The 18,878-nt window shown below is 31.0% G+C and overlaps 1 protein-coding gene across 5 annotated transcripts in view; it reads left to right on the top strand.

The window, feature by feature from the left end:
• The window catches only part of Epac (Exchange protein directly activated by cAMP), a 517,502-nt gene that overhangs the window by 390,877 nt on the left and 107,747 nt on the right, over positions 1–18,878 (top strand). For all 5 annotated transcript variants that reach the window (XM_076410278.1, XM_076410279.1, XM_076410281.1 and 2 more), the window contains 2 exons: positions 9,327–9,472; positions 11,088–11,232. In XM_076410278.1, coding sequence (XP_076266393.1) covers positions 9,327–9,472; positions 11,088–11,232 — 291 coding nt within the window. The remainder of the gene's footprint in view (positions 1–9,326; positions 9,473–11,087; positions 11,233–18,878) is intronic.

Genomic DNA, 18,878 nt, shown 5'->3' with positions numbered 1-18,878 from the left:
TATTGAAAACTTTGCAGCTTGTAAATCTTCATTTTCACTTCTCAAAACTTGTCAAAGATATTGAAACACTGAAATTGGCCCAGCTACACCCTCATATTCCCCAAACGTTGCTTCGTCCGACTATTATCCACTCAAATCAATAACACATAATAATATTACTGTTTGTGTAGAAGTAATACATCTTAAATAAATATTGCACAAAATACATCCAATAATAAGATAAAATTAGTAGGAACAATTCCAAATAAAATAGGACTCTGGACTGTAATATATTCCTCTTCAATATTAACTCCCCATTGTAACTGATCATCAAACTACACTTTTTCCCATTTTTTTCCCGAACTATAAAAGAGAAAAGGAAAAAACACAGTTTAATCTCGCGGGATTCAAATATTAAATCGACATGTCGAATGAAAGAGCTTCCTTTTAAATTAAAAGTGCCTCAAAGGATGTCATACTTAATTACAAAACAGCTTAATTAACAAAGTGTGGCTGACCCACAAATGCAAAGAGGAACGATTTCATAATGCTACGTTGGATGTTTTTAAAATTACTGTTTTTTTTTGTCACAAATTAATATGCCTTTATAACTAATGAGTTTTTTTCAGACATTTACGAAACCAAATATGCCTAAATTTTAATTTACTTGATCAAAAACCCCTACGTATGTAGTATAATTTGAATAGGCAAGGATTATGAAAATATCTAATGATACTACTACTAAATATTTTCGAAAATTATCATCATAAATGGAAATACAAAGAAAATTCAATTTTCTTCACAAAACCAGGTGTTTTTTTTTTTTTTTGATTATTTTACTTGCTTGAAGGTGATCTATGAATAATATTGTAAAAAATATGGACCCCATTGTGATATATCTTTTAAATTTAAAATTATGTACAGTTGTGACAGTTACAGAGTTGAATCTTGCTACGGAATTGGTGCACTTCATATTTATAATTATTTAAAATTGTAGTCTATAAGCTAGAGTCTTAGTAGGTAGGTCTGTCTTTAGTAGACACCTTCAAGTCTGTGGGTATCTTAACTATTTGCCTTCTCCTCTTATAGTTCCTTGAGATTAGTAAAGAAAAGATGAAAGCACTGAAAACTGACGAGCCATCTGATATTGTAAATCTCAACGAGATTCAGTTAAACAAGTGCATGAGTATTTGGGATCCGTAAAACGGGTGATAACAATGTAATCTACCGGCTAATCGGCAAAGCTGCAGGAGCTTTTGCTTTTACACAGGAAATATGAATGTTGGTTCACGTGGAAGAGAAGAAATGTTACAGTCAAGACTAATATCCGCATCTTTCGAACGCTTGTTTGTTACTGTTGACTTGGACAATATTAGAGTGTAACATTTGTAAACTTAGAGTCTTTTAAAAGCGATGCCTGCTTCTCTCCGAAATCATATTAGACATGAAGTCATTATTTTAAGATGTGTTCCAATTGAGTGCAATTGTGCACAAATGAAAAACAAAATCAGATACGCTGATTGCAATTATTTGGACATATTTGTCCAATTAAATATGAGGGAATTCCTCACGAACTTATATAGAAAACTCGACCATGGACATGGAGATGGACCAGGATCATAGCGTGTCTGAAGCACCTTGTGGCCGACCTCCAAATTCATTATTGAATGATATTATAAATTCGGCTTGCCGAAAAAATATCGATATATCAATATTTTTGGCCGACATTTTCTTGACTGATATATCGATATATATTTTAACGAATATGTCAATATTTTGTTAGCCGATATTTTTCGATATTTCTTCAAAAATAAATATATCTCTGTGGCGACCGCCACGACCCTTTAGGCCACCACGCGTTCACCTACAACAAGTTCAAAGGTTGGCAACGCCGGTGGATGGTACCATGTAGTTCCAGGCTATAAAAGACCATCACGACGACGTCTCGCTTTCTTTTCTTTTCTCCGCCTCCTTATAACAGTACCACTTCCACAGCGCTACCGTACTTCCTTTACCTAAACTAATATCCTGTCATTTCTCCCGTCGACCACATGTATCATTCAGTGTTAAAATAAGCAAGTTTTATTCAACCAGTGTTTTATATTATATATTCAACCATAGTTCTCGTGCAAATTCCTTCCAAAAATAGTAGTGAGTGTTCGGAAAAACAATCGCATCAACAGCCATACATTTCGACCGACCGACCGACCTGATGAACATTCCTACATCTCTTTTTATAGTATTAAATTAATTATAAAAAACCATTTACTATATTATTATTATTACTAAGGTTATTAAGGTTTATTATATTAAACTTAATTATATTATGTTTTTTCTCCAATATATCGATATTTTTCTCTGCGGCCGATACCCCTATATACAATTGTTTAGAAATTAAACGCAATTGTTTAGAATTAAATTATCTGCAAAATATTATATATAACAGATATAAACAACAATAATTTCAAAAGGAAATATTTTAAGTATATGGTAGATATGACAGGATCTTTCATTCATTGCTTTAATTCCTTTTGATGTGTCCAAAAGGAAATTAAATGCAAAAAACACACATTTTATATTCTAGAAAGTTGTATCAGCCCAATCAGAATAATATTTATATCAGAAGTTATGATATTATCATATATATACAAAATAATGAATAAGTATATATCTATATATGAATATATTTCATAAGAACATGAAGAAAATTTCAGGAGTATAAGCGCCTCAATGACAGCAAACTGCACCATTGCATGGTTTCCAGTTATTCAGATATTAAACGATTATCTACAAGATGTCAGTTACAAAGAAAGAAAATAGTAATAAGTGCCTGTGTGTGTAAGAGAATGCTAGAATGAATGAATATATATATATATATATATATATATATATATATATATATATATATCTAAACTATATACATATATATATATATATATATATATATATATATATATATATATATATATATATATATATATATATATATATATATATATATATATATATATATATATATATATATATATATATATATATATATATATATATATATATATATATATAGTTTAGTTCTGAAAATAGCCTTATTTTTTTCAACAGAACTTCTTGGCAGAATCTCATTTGCCATCTTCACGCCCGCTTTCTCTTGGTATACTCTTCGTTATACGAACTGATCTATTACATTTTAATATCTCATATTTCATAACGCAATAACAAACATTCAGGATTATATTAAGTTTGATTTAATTTTTTTAAAGAAAGAACACTGTCTGCTCAATAGGTACTTGGTCCGCTAAAAATGAAACGCAATCGAAAGCTCCTTTAAAAAGCTTTAAGAGGGGTTGATTCATATCTGCCAGTGCCACTACCATTCTGATTGAACAAAACAACGAACACTAAGGAATGGTGTGAACCAAAAACTAGGTTTTTTTTTCGTAGTGTTAGGGTCAGCTTTTTCGCGATACAAAAGGAATTTTATCTCCAACTATGATAAAATAATAAACGGATTCTTTGTACTTGATTCTTGAAAAAACTAGTTTACATACAAGGTCATCGTCAACACACAATACGCTTGGCATACATATATGGTTGTTTGATATATATATATATATATATATATATATATATATATATATATATATATATATATATATATCAAACAACCATATATGTATGTATATTCGTGGGAATAAATTTAGCGAAGCAAAGAGGTAATAAGTGCTATAGAAAAATATTTTGAAGGCTTTCTTTAAAACCACTACATTTATCAGAATAACTATATTCAAGCTGAAGAAAATTATGCTGAAAAATATTTGAGTTAATTCTACAAGGGGCAAAAGTCCCACTACCATTGTGATTGCCTAAAAATTTGTTCAAAAAAAGATAATTTATTTGGTCTTTAAATTTTTTTTCGTTATGATTGCAAAATTATATCGGCTAAATGGCGATTCGATGGCAACTTTCGGCTCTTTTAAAGGCATTTTTCATGACATCCTGCAACATCTGAGGCTGAATTTCTTCAATTTCGTGACGAATATTGCCTTTAAGATGTTGAATCATTTGGGGCTTATTCACTTCAACTTTTGATTTTAAAAAACCCCATAAGGAAAAGTACGTTGGTGCTAAATCCGGAGATCTGCTGGCCAAATCGCCACTTCTCGAAATTAGTCTTCCAGGAAACAGTCGTTCAATAATTGAATTGTTGAACAAGTCATGTGCACTGTGGCCCCATCTTGTCACATGCCCTCTAGTCCTTTCTCTTCCATTTTAGGAACAAGAAAATTTCTAGTTACGTCTTGGTACCGTTCAACAGTAACAGCGTGTCTGTGTCTGTGTTACCCAAAACTGACTGTTCTGTTTATTCACGTAGCCACTCAGAAGAAAATGGGCTTGAAATATTTTCAATTTCACCAGACAGCCTTAGGATTACATTACTGTACTCAACTCCTTAACCAGGATCTCTCGATAGCAATTTTCAGACTAATTGAATTTTGTACGGGAATATCCTGAAATCAGTTTTCAAAATTCGCCTTAAATTCCGTGCAGAAATGTATAGTTGGGAACCACGTCTCCGAATTGATGTTTCTGGAAACTCTGCAACACTATCGCGTACTTGAGCCACATTTTCAGTGTTACAAGACGTCCGTTGTATTCCAGAATGAGGCCTACCTACTCTCGTACCGTACTGTCAAAAATTCGCATGTAAACGATGAATTGTGGTTTTGTGAGGCACCGGAAAATAAGGACATTTTTGTTGCAATTTCCACTGAGTGGCAATAATGGAACGATTATTTTCAATAAATATTATCACTATTTCTGCTCGTTCTTGTAGCGTAAATTTGTCCATAATAAAATTTGGACGCCTACAGAATACAATGATTAAAGCGAAAGTGAGCTAAACGTTACATAACCAAGATGGCGCAATCAATATGGTAGCGAGACCTTACTCTTATACAACTATCTTTTTTTTATTAATTTTAGTTGAGGGCATTTTTGGGACAATTTTTGTTTAATTTCCGAGAACTTATTGATCACTTATAATTTATTACTCCTATATATCATATATAATATTGAATCATGCAGTATTATGGCTTCCAATTTCAAGTGACTATCATCCTTAACTTTATTAGGATTTCGATCGCAATCCCGACCAATGATAATTGTGATAAAGATTGACGGAATTTCGATTTGCATTACCGGGCGTGAAACGATGTTTAATATGCATCAGCTATTCGGGTTAATTCTCCCGAACTTGATGAAATAGACCGATATTAAAATTTCAATAAATTTGGGGCGCAAAATGTATTAATAAACACCCCGATATTATATTTAAGGGGGATATTAATTTATATATTAAGTGTTGAGATGAATTCGGTTCTTTTTAATTTAAAAATAATTGATTTGAAATCAAATTTAATAAAGAATATTAGGAATTTTTATTTATTTATGTTTTCATATTTTATAGTCTCCTTTATATCAATTGAGATTTTTCTGGACTGGACCTACTGTTTAATGTGGGCTCTGAACCACGATCCTTGACATTAAGCCTACTGATTGGCAAGTGACAAACTTGGATATCATCCCAGCAGATATCCGGTCTTACATAGCCTGGTTACTGGCGCTACTGAGATCATTTCCTTGTCGGATTTTGACACAGTAAGACACAACAGTAACAACACTAAGAGCACCATCATCTCGCCTTTACCAGCGCCAACCAAGCCTGCAAATGTTAGGAATTAAAAATTATAATCGGAAAAATAATTGCTTTAAAGTCGCATATCGGCAGTAATATTTATTCAATCAATCCACACTATAGAACGTTTGAAAGCCAATGGTTCATGGAATATCATAGATATAACGGTAATGTTATTCATTGATTCTGTGAAAAGTCATTGCGCTGGGAAAATGGAGATTTCAGAAAGTTATTTTCATGGGAATATGATAATTAGAACTGGTGCGCTTGTTTTCATTCTGGAAATGTTAATGTTACAGATGGACCTCGAAGCCCATTCGAATCTTTCAGCAATCACTTAAAGCAACCAAAAGTTATTTCTTGGGCTGCTGAATTCAGACCAGCAGTCCGATTTTCAAAACTGATTTAACTTTTCGAAATATTGAATAAATTCATTATATTTATTATTTTTGGCCATTAACGGTCATTTATTGAATCAAAAAGTATAAATCAGAAATGACATGCTTGGCTCGAATCAATTTTGGTTGCCTAGAAAGAGCCTATGCTGCTGATTCATCAAGCGTTAAACATTATGTAAACTTTGCGTCAGCCATTAGTTTTGAGTATCAGATCCGACAAATATTCCTTGCTTCATACCTCGCAGGTGAGGAATATAAAGTTCTTAAGGCATTTTTTATACTTATACCTGGACAAATTGGCAATAAATCACTGTCCGTATGCAGAACCAGTTTAGACTCTGATTTTTAGACGACATTTTTGAGGAAAAGTAGCAATCATCTACATAATCTTGATAAAGGGATTGAAGATCTGAATACAGGTCATAAAATAACATTAATAATCATTTTCATCTGCTCTGGTCCAAAATTTGACCCGAATTTGTGTTAACTGTTGCGAATAACTATAACTGTTGCTTCTTATTATTTTGTTTATTATTTATATTACCACTCCTGGTATAATTAAAATTAATATTTAATTCAATCTGATAACTGAACAATAATAACCCCTGGCATTTTCACAATTAGGGAACCTTTTAAAATATTCATATTGGTTAAAAATAATTCAGTGTTTTTTATAGAAATACATGCAGATTAGATAACAGAATAGTTTATTTTACATTAGAATTTTGTTTGCTTGCAATAAATACCGAATATATTCCAAACTTTCTATATTTACAGTTTATATTTCAGGCAACGTGCAACTGACAAAGTTATACCTTTGTACACTCTAATTTGATAACATGTATAACATTCAGTAATAATGTATTGGATACTTAAGTAGTCATTACAGAATTGTAAATGTTTGAAATCTCTTAAGGAGTCTATAAATAGAATACTAATGTTATATAATTATAAGAATTTTATGGCATATTCTTATCATAATCTTCAAATAAGTTGGATTTCAATATATTAGTATTATCATCGTTATCATAACTTTATTTATTATGTTACTGGCCATACTTACAATAATTTGTGAAAAGTATGGTTATATACGAAAGAATACGCGCCTCCGAATCAAACGATAAAAACCGTCAAATGATTTGAGGACTCAAAACTTTTGGAGAGGAACCGAACGCTCCACGAGTTGCTTTCAATCACCAAGAAAAACCGTGGGCGAAAATACCGAACATTCGCTCAGGCCCTGAACCATTCACGTCGTTCATGTGTGAACTCACCAATAAAACAGGATGACTTTGCGCCTATTACTCTCTTCTGCTGATCGTTTTTGCAAGTATTTTTTGTCAAACTTCTTCACCTGGTGTTGCTAGACATCTGCAGCAACAGAGTTTAGACATGGCTATGAATATTCTGCTTTGGCGTGGATATAGATATCTATCTAAGGCTAACCGTGAGTTTTGGTGTTTCTATAAACGATTTTCTTGGGCTAATCCATGACCATTTTCACTCAGGATAATTCCAGTAGATCTAGTTTTCACGCCAGACAGAATACGCTAAAAAAAACTCATCTTTCTTGTCCATCAACGGTTCGAAATAGCATTTTTAGACAATTCGTGTAGTAGCTATTTTCCCTACATTTAGAAAGAAAGAATTATTGTCTCTATCCTTGACAGGTGAATTGCCTGCGATGACTTCATTTATAAATTTTGCACTATCATATAAAGTTAATATTCTTAATTTATGACTTCATTGTGTCTACCTCATAGTGAAATTTCGACATATACAGCCTTTTCTCTTGGCGCTGAATATATCTTCTGATGATTTGGGATTATTTTGTAGTCATTACAGAATTGTAAATGTTTGAAATCTCTTCAGGAATCTATAAATAGAATACTAATGTTATATAATTATAAGAATTTTATGGCATATTCTTATCATAATCTTCAAATAAGTTGGATTTCAATATATTAGTATTATCATCGTTATCATAACTTTATTTATTATGTTACTGGCCATACTTACAATAATTTGTGAAAAGTATGGTTATATACGAAAGAATACGCGCCTCCGAATCAAACGATAAAAACCCTCAAATGATTTGAGGACTCAAAACTTTTGGAGAGGAACCGAACGCTCCACGAGTTGCTTTCAATCACCAAGAAAAACTGTGAGTGAAAATACGGAATATTCGCTCAGGCCCTGAACCATTCACGTCATTCATGTGTAAACTCAGCAATAAAACAGGATGACTTTGCGCATGTTACTCCCTTTCGCTGATCGTTTTTGCAAATATTTTTTGTCCAATTTATTCACCTGGTGTTGCTAGACATTTGCAGCAACAGAGTTTAGACTTCATAGCTATGAATATTCTGCTTTGACGTGGATATAGATATCTATCTGAGGCTAACCGTGGGTTTTGGTGTTTCTATGAATGATTTTCTTGGGCTAATCCATGACCGTTTTTACTCAGGATAATCCCAGTAAATCTAGTTTTCACGCCAGACAAATTACGCTAGAAAAAACTCTTCTTTCTTCTCCATCAACGGTTTGAAATGTTATTTTTAGACAGTCAAAAAGTCTTAAATTTCTTCGAAAATTTGAGTTATAGTTTGTATTCGATTTTCCTTACCTGTTTTTTTTGTCGTTGGCCTAAATCGTTAGTTTTAAATCGTTCAAACTAAAACAGACAATTGAAGTATGATGGAGCAGCTATCGCCATGAGCTCGTAAAAGTGTTTTATAAGGTTTGGCAGCAAATTTTATCAAATCGAATAAAATAATGAATGCCTACAATCATTTCATGAATAAATTTAAAACTTAATAGTTTTACTTTGATAATTCGCATTTTCGCGACTAGATATATTAAACGTATATTAAACAAGGAAATAAATCCCTTTTTTTGTCTGATACTATCATAAGCTCTTTCTTATAGATAACTCTAGTTCCTTTAAATAAATAAATAAAATAAATTGACGGAAAATATCGGATAAACGATGCTCGTTTGCTGAAAAACTGCCATTCGCCCTAAAAAAAACCTAATGAAATATTTATATCGAAAAAGTTTCCACCTTCAGAACTTACAAAAACTGAATCCATTTGTCACGATGTTTTCATTTCACGTCTATATTATCATCATGACGCCGCCATAAGACACACAGACACAGACGACACGGCGAAACCCAGATACACGTAATTCGACTCTACGTCATTTTAGCGACAACCTGTTTTATGATAGATACTTTTTATCTTAATTTCCAGGAGTCACGAAAGGACGGCCGAAGACCTGGAGACCATTTACGAGGAACTGCTTCATATAAGGGCCCTGTCCCATTTGTCAAACTCGGTGAAAAGGGAAATAGCGAGCGCTGTGGGATTCGAGGCTCATCCGAAGGCTGGCACCGTGTGTAAGCAGAATTTTGTCGTTGCTTTTGTTTTTCCCTCTTTTTGTCTCTTGTCCCTTCCCCTTTCGTTAAGCCAGTGTCAACGAAAAATAAATCCGTTTTTATGCAGGATAAAATAAAACAAAATTAATATTTTTTAAATATATTTTTAACAGGGTTTAAACAGTTTTTTCAAAGCCATGTCATATGTTCCCTTCCTTTCTTTTATTTTAGTTCTTTTTTCTAGCATGATCCATAAATATAATATATGTAATATATGTGTTTTATTTTTAATATTCATCAGGAATTATTAAAATTTAAATTATTGAATTTAATAAATATTGGCCCTACATTTACATTCAATTATAACGATTACTTTAAATGTTTAAATATACTTAAACGTAACCATATTTCAAATTTCAATATAGTTTTCATGTATCAATATATTCAATATAGTATCTTCAATTGATCTTGAATTGATTGCTCAATAGTCCTAAATATATATATAAATATATATATATATATATATATATATATATATAAACATTAAAATATATATATATATATATATATATATATATATATATATATATATATATATATATATATATATATATATATATGTATGCAAACATTAAAACAGAGAATATATGAATAAAACAATTTTGAAATTGATAATTCACTTCAGCTTGTCTATTAAAACAATAACGAACATAATTAGGTAACTAATTTGTTACAATTTAGAAATGTATTTTAAAGGCATTTACAATTATTAAATTAACTATTAAGTTTTCAAAACTTCTAAACTCTCTCTAAAGGCCTCTAAAGGAAATAATCAAAATAAGTGATTTTATTTCATTAACCGCTAAACACCTTAATATTTATTAATGCTTTAAAATGTTTTCAAAATTAATCTTAATACTTCATGATTTATTGTATTACATCTATGCAGATTATGTAGCTAGTTTCATTTTAATTGCTATATATTTTCAGTGCTATTCTATCAGTCCGTGAGTCACCAACTCGAGCAAGTTGTGACCGATAAGAAAATTGTCAATTGAATATGGCAAGCCCTGGAGGCTGCCCTAAATTTTTCTGGATGTCTAGAACGCTCTTTATCTTTGGTGCCAAAATCACCACTTTTAAAACTCCAAAATCAGCATTCACGTGTTGAAATCGATGACGCATGGTTGCTACAAGCTTTATGCAGGCCTTAGTCTGCATTTTCCTTCAAACTGAAGAAGGATAAAACTTGTGAATGTGATTTACTCGGTACAAATTCAGACATTTTCAAAGCATCGAAAAAGTTTCTGTTCACTCTTGACTTGACTCAATGACGCATTATGAAAAGTGAAGTCATGCGTGATAAATCATTTAAAATTGATTTATAAGCCTATATTATATTAATAAGAAACTATTTTCCATATTACTTTAATTTGCACTAACTCCACAACAAAAATATACCAAATTAAAACTATTTCTAAAGAAGCTCCATAAATTGTTTTACCGTATTATTATTTTGTATGTTCGCCTGAAAAATCTACCTTGTCAATATATAGCTAAATTTAATGCCTGCTTGTAAGTTTATCGATTGTTAAAACACTAATTATGTTGTCATAAAATTCCGTCTGATTTACAGTGTTCCACCAAGGAGACGAAGGCCGATCATGGTATATTATTATAAGGGGATCCGTCGACGTGGTGATTCATGGCAAAGGAACGGTAAATACTCTTCATGAAGGCGACGACTTCGGAAAGCTAGCGTTGATTAACGATGCGCCCAGGTAAATATTAATTTAATTTGTTGATCTATTATGACACCAGTTGTATTAGTATATTTTCGTTGCGTGAAACCTCGCAAAATTACATACTAATCTAGAAGATTACTCATGTAATATATATGCAATCTGTAAATTATATACTGAAATTTGAAATAAATTTATTTATGACAATGAAAATGAAATTATATATATACTTTATAATTCAAGAACGACCGAAGCGATTTTAGTGATATTGGATTTGTTAGCAGAAAAACTATTCGGGGAAAGAAATTATACATAAAATTAAATTTTAAATAAATTAACATAGAAAATTATAGCTTGTTTGTAATAACCGATATCCACTGCAAATCAGCGGCACATTATACATTAACAATGAAAATATCATATTAGAATTTAGAAAGATTTTAATTTCTCGACAGTTTAATTAACTGTACATTTCCGAGACTGATTCAGTTGATAATATGTAAACCAACTAAAACAATGTAATGGAATGTGTGTTGTGATAAGAAAACCTGTCGATAACAAAATTACTTTATAGACATTTTGTTCACGACATCATTGACATATTAAATGGTACAAAGTTCGCCGAGTCAGCTAGTTTAATACAAAATATAGAAATATTCACCGAATGGTATGATATTTGGTGTCATTCACTTGGTTACTAATCACTGGACCTGCAGTAATGTTATGATTTGGGACATTGAGTATATTTTTCCAGCATATGTTATATCCAAAGTAGCAGTGAACTCAAGTTATCTCAATTATGACGCCAAAATTATGCGATGTTGCTGCAATAAACGTTGATATTTTAGCCATTTTAGTCTAGTTTAACTTTAATGTAGAACCAAATTTTAATATAATTAAACAAAAATGTTATAAATTAAAAATTATTTTAACATTATAGTATATCTAATCCATATATTATCGAAGGACTTAAACTACAACTAGTTAAACAGTCACAATAGTTTGTAGGTTAGAGTTATTTTATTATATTAGCATTGAACATTGATTTAAATTTTTTCTACACCGCTGGCTTAATCTACCTAATTAATAATTGTACATCCAAGGAATGTATTTTATTTCCATTAGAGAACATATTTACCTTTTTATGTTTAGTACTTTTTCCTTCGTTATTGTATTTTCTTGTCGAATCATTCTGATATATTTATTTGTCATTATATTAAAGTATTCCTGTTTAGTTTATTCTGTTACTACCTGTGTATATTTATTAATAATTTCATCACTGCATTCTCTCTAAGCATTATCTGTAAAATAGTTAGTATTCATTTTTTCCTCGTACATTTTAACCAAATGCTCATATAAATTCTGAGCAATTACAATCCTATATTAATTATGTACCCACCTTTAGTTGTTTCCCCTCTCATCACCCTGTCTTGGTACTGTCAGCGTCCAGTCATAATCCCTCATCCAGAAAGTTTCGTTCAATCACTGTCACATTCTGAGCCAATCTTGAAGTCAATAACTAAGTTGCTAATATTCAATCTAACACTAATTCACAATTTCACCATTCATCAATTTTTTCTTCTGTGTATATCTGATGGAATTGATACAAACCGAAAGGTGTTACTGTAGACAATCCTTTCTAGATATCTAAACAGTTCTTGTCGGTAAATGTTTCTCGACCTTCATATCTTTTGTAGTAATTCTTTGCCACATCCCATAACAATTCGATTTCATTGAAAAAAGAGTTAGAAATAGGGAGGGGGATGTTACACTCTGTGGTCATATTATTCAGCCATCTGATGTACTCTATATCTTTTTCCAGGCCTACTGACAGCCTTTGCCAAGCATTTGCTGGGATCTTTTAAAAATACCTTTACAAAACCTAGTCAAATTTTATTGTAACTTTTATATTTTTCTTGACTTCAGTGTCAAAATTACTATTTTTAAAACATCCACATCAGCATTCACGTATCGAAATCGATGGAACATGTTTGTCTAAGCTGCACGCAGCCCTCGATGATCTTCAGTGGCCTATTTCTTCAAATTATTTAAGTAAAAAAGCAAATTTCCCGCAAATGCAAAATTTATTCGGTACAAACTCTGACATTTTCAATAACATTGAAAATATTTTCTATTCGCTCTTCGACACATATCGAAGTCGAACTTCGAACAAGTGAAGTAATCTGTTTAATCTGTTAAATAATTTAAAATTGGACTTCAATATCTTTCGAAATTCCTTTAGTACCGTATTCCAACTGCTTGAGATTTTCTGTACGATCAATTTTAATTATCCTGTTATATTCTTATATCTTATATACAGTCCTATCTTTTCGATCTAAGGTTTATTTATTGTTTCATCTATGCATATTGTCTGGCTTAGACCTCTGCCTTCCAATCCCGCTAAACTTATGAAGATGTTTGATATTGTATAAATATTCATAACAGAGCACTCCTTTTATGATTATTATTGCATAGTTGTCGAAGATAATAGATAAAAAGATAACACATTGAGAATTCATCATAACACGTCAGCCTGGAATGAGCATAGTAGGTAAAATTACCGCTTTCTTCTACTGTAATACTGACCCCAGCTACTTGAAGATCTACATTTCCTCTAACCAGAGCTAAATTATATTGTATATTCTTAAAACATAAGACTGTACAATATAATCGAAAATACTTGAGGCATTGCCATCTCAGTCAACGCTATCTTCGCAATAATTAATATACGATACGCCATATCAATTCAGGTTTTCACATGATCATGCTACATCATGTCAGTTGTTGAATATTTTTCACATAATCTCGATATCTACTACTACTCAAATCATAAATAAAATCAACACATTATTTCTTAACCGAAACCAAGATATCTGAAGAAATTAATACCATTAATTTTACCTACAAAATGTGATCAGAAAAATGACAAACTAGATCAAAATTAGGCACTCTGTTCATCCTTCGACGGTTTAATATTTGGTTAATTAATCTCTTAGCATACCATAATTTTTGTTGCAATTGCAATAGTATTTTATGAGATTTATGTTATACAATGACATGTAGAAGAAAGCTTCAATAAGTGATCGCCTCTACAAACGTATAAAATAGCATTGTACTTAATTTTATTACTATTCTCTACTATTAAGTTATTCTATTTTATGTGTCTATTAGTCAGGTTGGATGGTAGTAAACGTTTTGGCTTACGCACTTCTCTACATCGCGCACATTTAATTATTTGACACTGAGACTGAGACTCTTTCAGACTACTTTATACCCACTCTTCGGATCACACTCTTTATGGTTTCCAAGGCAAAATTATGCTAAATTGATGTTGTTATTGTCATAATATGTGGAAAAATATGGAATAGATTGTATCAATTATATTTAAACAATTTGGTGCTATTATTAAGAAATAGAAGCTATCCACTCCTGAAATATTTAGTCATCCTTACTTCTTCTTCTTGATTATAGTGAACAATATCAAAAATAAAGTATCAAAGACGTTACACGATATTCACTAATATCAATCCAAACCAGGGGCAGTTTTTGTAGGTGAAATACAAAGACTGAAAAATATTTCATTTACTAACAACTGATTCAAAAATAGTGTTTTCTTTTAACCAATTGTACTTCAAGATGATACCATACTATGCTATGCCCCATAATGTTCATTGATCTTAGCCTCAGTACTAAAGCCTAGTACTCAAGGTCATGTTGAGTCATTTACAACTGGAATCATTTACAAGATCCACTGTATTTGCCAGATATTGTTTTATCTGCTTGCATAAAACTATGACCTATTTTTTCTGATGTAGAAAATTCAGCTTCTCATTCTTAAATAATTTTAAGTTCTTTTTAAATTCATTTTATTCTTAAATAAAACCACCTACAATTAACTAAATCAATTAAAAAATACCATAAAAAAAGCAAAAATAAGTTAAGAGCATTTGTTACCTGTAAATGTTTATATTAACTTTTCATTATTTACAAAGAAATAAAATAAACATTTGAATTAAGTTAGTTCAAGTTTTATCTGATAATTTTAATCTTATTAAAAAGAAAGGGAACCTATGTCGAGCAAAGTCATTGTAAATGTTAATCTTATTTTGCTTGTGGCCCAATCTTTTTCATGTTGTCATACTGCGTTGTTGTTTCATTTTATAAAGTGACATTTCCGTTACGTTTTAACTAGATATTCTTACCCGTTCGATTTTCTTTACAAAACTACTACTTTAAAACTTTACTACCCCTGTAGTAGATCGGAGTAGACGTGTAGAAGGTAGGATTAATATTATTTTCTTGTATTGTAAAACTCCCGTTGGATTTTGTCGACAAAAATTCATCGAAGATTACATGAAGTTTAATATCGTGCCGTTTATATTCTCAGAGCGTTTCGCAATCAGATTACTACTTGTTTCTTTCTTAGAACAATTTGTCTCAACGATAAACCCCTTATATCTGAGGGCGTTATTAAGTTGTTCTTTAGGGAGTTTTGTATACGAATTTCGAACAAACTTAGCTGAAAGATGAAGAAATATTATATTATATATAGATATAAATAACTAAAGTATGTTATTTAGGGAGTCTCTTTACGTTTTCATCTTCGTATTAAGAATTAAATTAAATAAATATATTTTCTTTAATTTATTTATTATTAAACATGATGTCAGGACAGAATATAACTTCCTTGGGTTTAGTCCTCTTTAGTCTGTGAACAGAGTGTCGTCCTTGCAGTAGCTGAAGCGACTCTGGAAGGTATAGCCTGGCTTCGTAGTTCTCAGCCGACCTTTTCATTTCTTCTTTGACTGTAGGAATTTCCAGGTCACGATACAAACCTTCATTGCATACATACTAATATGCGTCCACTCCGTTATGCTAGACCTAGTTCTGGAATACTTGAGTTGTTTTTACATTACTATCTCAAGTACAGCGCCATTGCTCTATACCTTATAACCATATTGGTTTGAATACCTAATTGTAGAGCAGTATCTTATTTTGAATTGGTATTTTGGATTTGCTTACAAGAAGCCAATATAGCTGTTTATATTTCATTGTAATTTTAAGTTTAGCTACTTTCTTTTTCATTTAGTATCATGCCTAAATATTTAGCACTATTTGCATATGGTACTATAGCACCATTCAGTTTCAAGACTGGTGGGTAGTTTAGTCAGTTGATGGTAAAATTAATAGGAATAAATTTTAGCTCATTTAATTTTATCCATTATTTGGTCCAGTCTATTAGATCATATCTAGCAGCCTGTAGTCTCTTTATAGATATAGTTTTTGTCCACTGCTAACAACGCTGCAACATCCGCAAGTGTAGCTATGGTAATTCTCTCGACTTTTAGCATGCCAGTGGTATAAAACACATACAGGATAGATGGTCCTAGGACCTTGCCTTCAGGTATTCCTGTTTATATTTTTTTTTAATTCAGAATATTCTTTTTCTAGTTTAATCTTGAAGATTCTATTGCAGATATATGATATTAAATTTATAATTTGGCAGCGATTTATTTCATTTAAATATCAAGCCTTAGTGCCAAGCTTTATCGAAGACTTTTTACATTTAGGAAAACTACAAAGTATATTTGTTTTTCTTCCAAGTTATTCTATCGCCTGGCCGATTGTTGAATGAAGTAATAAATAACACCAATACGGAATGGTACTAATACGAAAATAAGGCCACCAGAGCAATTAAAGTTATGGTCAGAAACCTATATCCCTCAACAATTACGGACTAATTAATCGAATAACTGAAAGAAAAAAATATCGCCTGGCCGATTGTTGAATGAAGTAATAAATAACACCAATACGGAATGGTACTAATACGAAAATAAGGCCACCAGAGCAATTAAAGTTATAAATATAAAACAACTATAACTAGGGATAAATTATAAGCTAAAGACTTCCATACCTTTACCATTATATATATTAAAATTTACTTGAGACAGGACACATCAAAAGAATATATGAAATATATTATATCAATAATATGGAAATTAAAATAGAAGCATTAAGGAACAACAAACTTATTTCACAAAGCAGGAGACGTCAAAGATATGGACACACATTGTAATGGAAATAAATAAAATAAAATAAAATGCACTTCATATATTGTAAGAAAATAGACTTAATTAAACGATGAACATAATATAAACTTGCGCCATCTTTCAGATGTTGACAGAAGACTGAATACAAAATGTATTGTCGCCCATTGTCCATTGTTTTAAAATATTTATCCACTAAGATGTGCCGCTTGGGGTAGAACTTCAGATCCCGAGTTCAAAAGCGTTTACTAAATACGTGAGACCAATCACTGCTTTCATTTGGTTGACTCCTTGCCCTGTAAATAGCCTTTTATGGTCAAGTTTCATGTACAGTTTTTAGAATTGTTAGCTGTAGCGATCCGGAGTCACCATGTGACCAATTTTCAGAACATTTCAATAAAGCATTCCCGTAATATCCCACTGGCTACATGAACAAATCTTCTCTAGGTTTCGTTATCAGCGTAAGCGTAAGTTGTTTTCTAAGATACGCCCATTTTATTTACATTTAGGATTCTAATATTAAATAAACTTTTCATTATATGCCATTACTTTCCCCAAATAGTAGTCGTTTAGTTTTGATACTTATTTAAAATATTTTTCATTTGGAGCAAACGCTTAGAAATGACTATTGGTATGACTGAACTCTTATTCCATTCCCCTTAAATGAATCAGAATTTCATCCAGCAGAATTTACAATTCAATATCTCTAAACTTTCGTAGTTCGCCACTTCTAAAAAAATATGTGCCAATTACCACACATTTTTCTTAGATATAAAATCAGCACCGAGAATACTAAAATTTCCCTTCCCTAGAATTCCCATGTCTAGATTCCCTTGCTCTAGAAGCGGTTTTTTTTTGAGGTTCGAATAGAATACAGACCGATAAACTTCTACTGTTCTGAATGGTTCTCAGCAACAGCAGCCATCTGATTTTGTCAAAACTAAAAACATCAATTCAATTTCAGTACTAAATTTTAACAATTCCAGGAAGTAAAAATGTCACGAAGTTCTGAGATAAATTATTAAACTCTTGTTTCAATTCACCAATTTGTTGTCTATCAAATATCATCTATAGTGATGAAATGGCGCCTGCAATATATTATAGTGTAGAATTCAAATATGTTGATGTGTGATTATTAATGAGGCCCATTGTTTGAAATTTTAATTCACCTTCTTAAGAAAGATTAAATATTATAAGACGTCAGATATTTAATTCAATAATTAAATTCATTAAATTAACATAAAATTAAAGTTTACTTTCTTAATGAAAAAATATTTTATATAGGTCTGATTATCATTTAAAAATGTATATAATTATAAAATAGAGCAAGCAATATTCAAACGATGATCCAAAAAAATATATACAAAAATATGTAGCTTCAACTTCTAAAAAATACAAATATATTTTTATTCCTTCTCTTCGTATTCTTTGAATTAATATGAATCATTACGATATAAAATTATATTTCAAACAGTAAATTATTGTATCTCATAAAATTTACTAATAAATATTGTGAATGTTGGCTTTTCCAAAAGTTAATGAATTGACAAATAATCCTAATTCAATACATTATTATAATAGCACATATTTCATTTAATTTATGAAGTTACATAGTTTTTACCTAACGTAAATCACTCA

This window comes from Rhynchophorus ferrugineus, unplaced genomic scaffold (assembly GCF_030347505.1).
Source record: "Rhynchophorus ferrugineus isolate W39M unplaced genomic scaffold, kcgeb_rfMv2 rfM7, whole genome shotgun sequence".
Lineage (NCBI taxonomy): Eukaryota > Metazoa > Arthropoda > Insecta > Coleoptera > Curculionidae > Rhynchophorus > Rhynchophorus ferrugineus.
The sequence above is the reverse complement of the archived record's forward strand: the minus strand, read 5'-3'. Positions and strand labels throughout refer to the sequence as shown.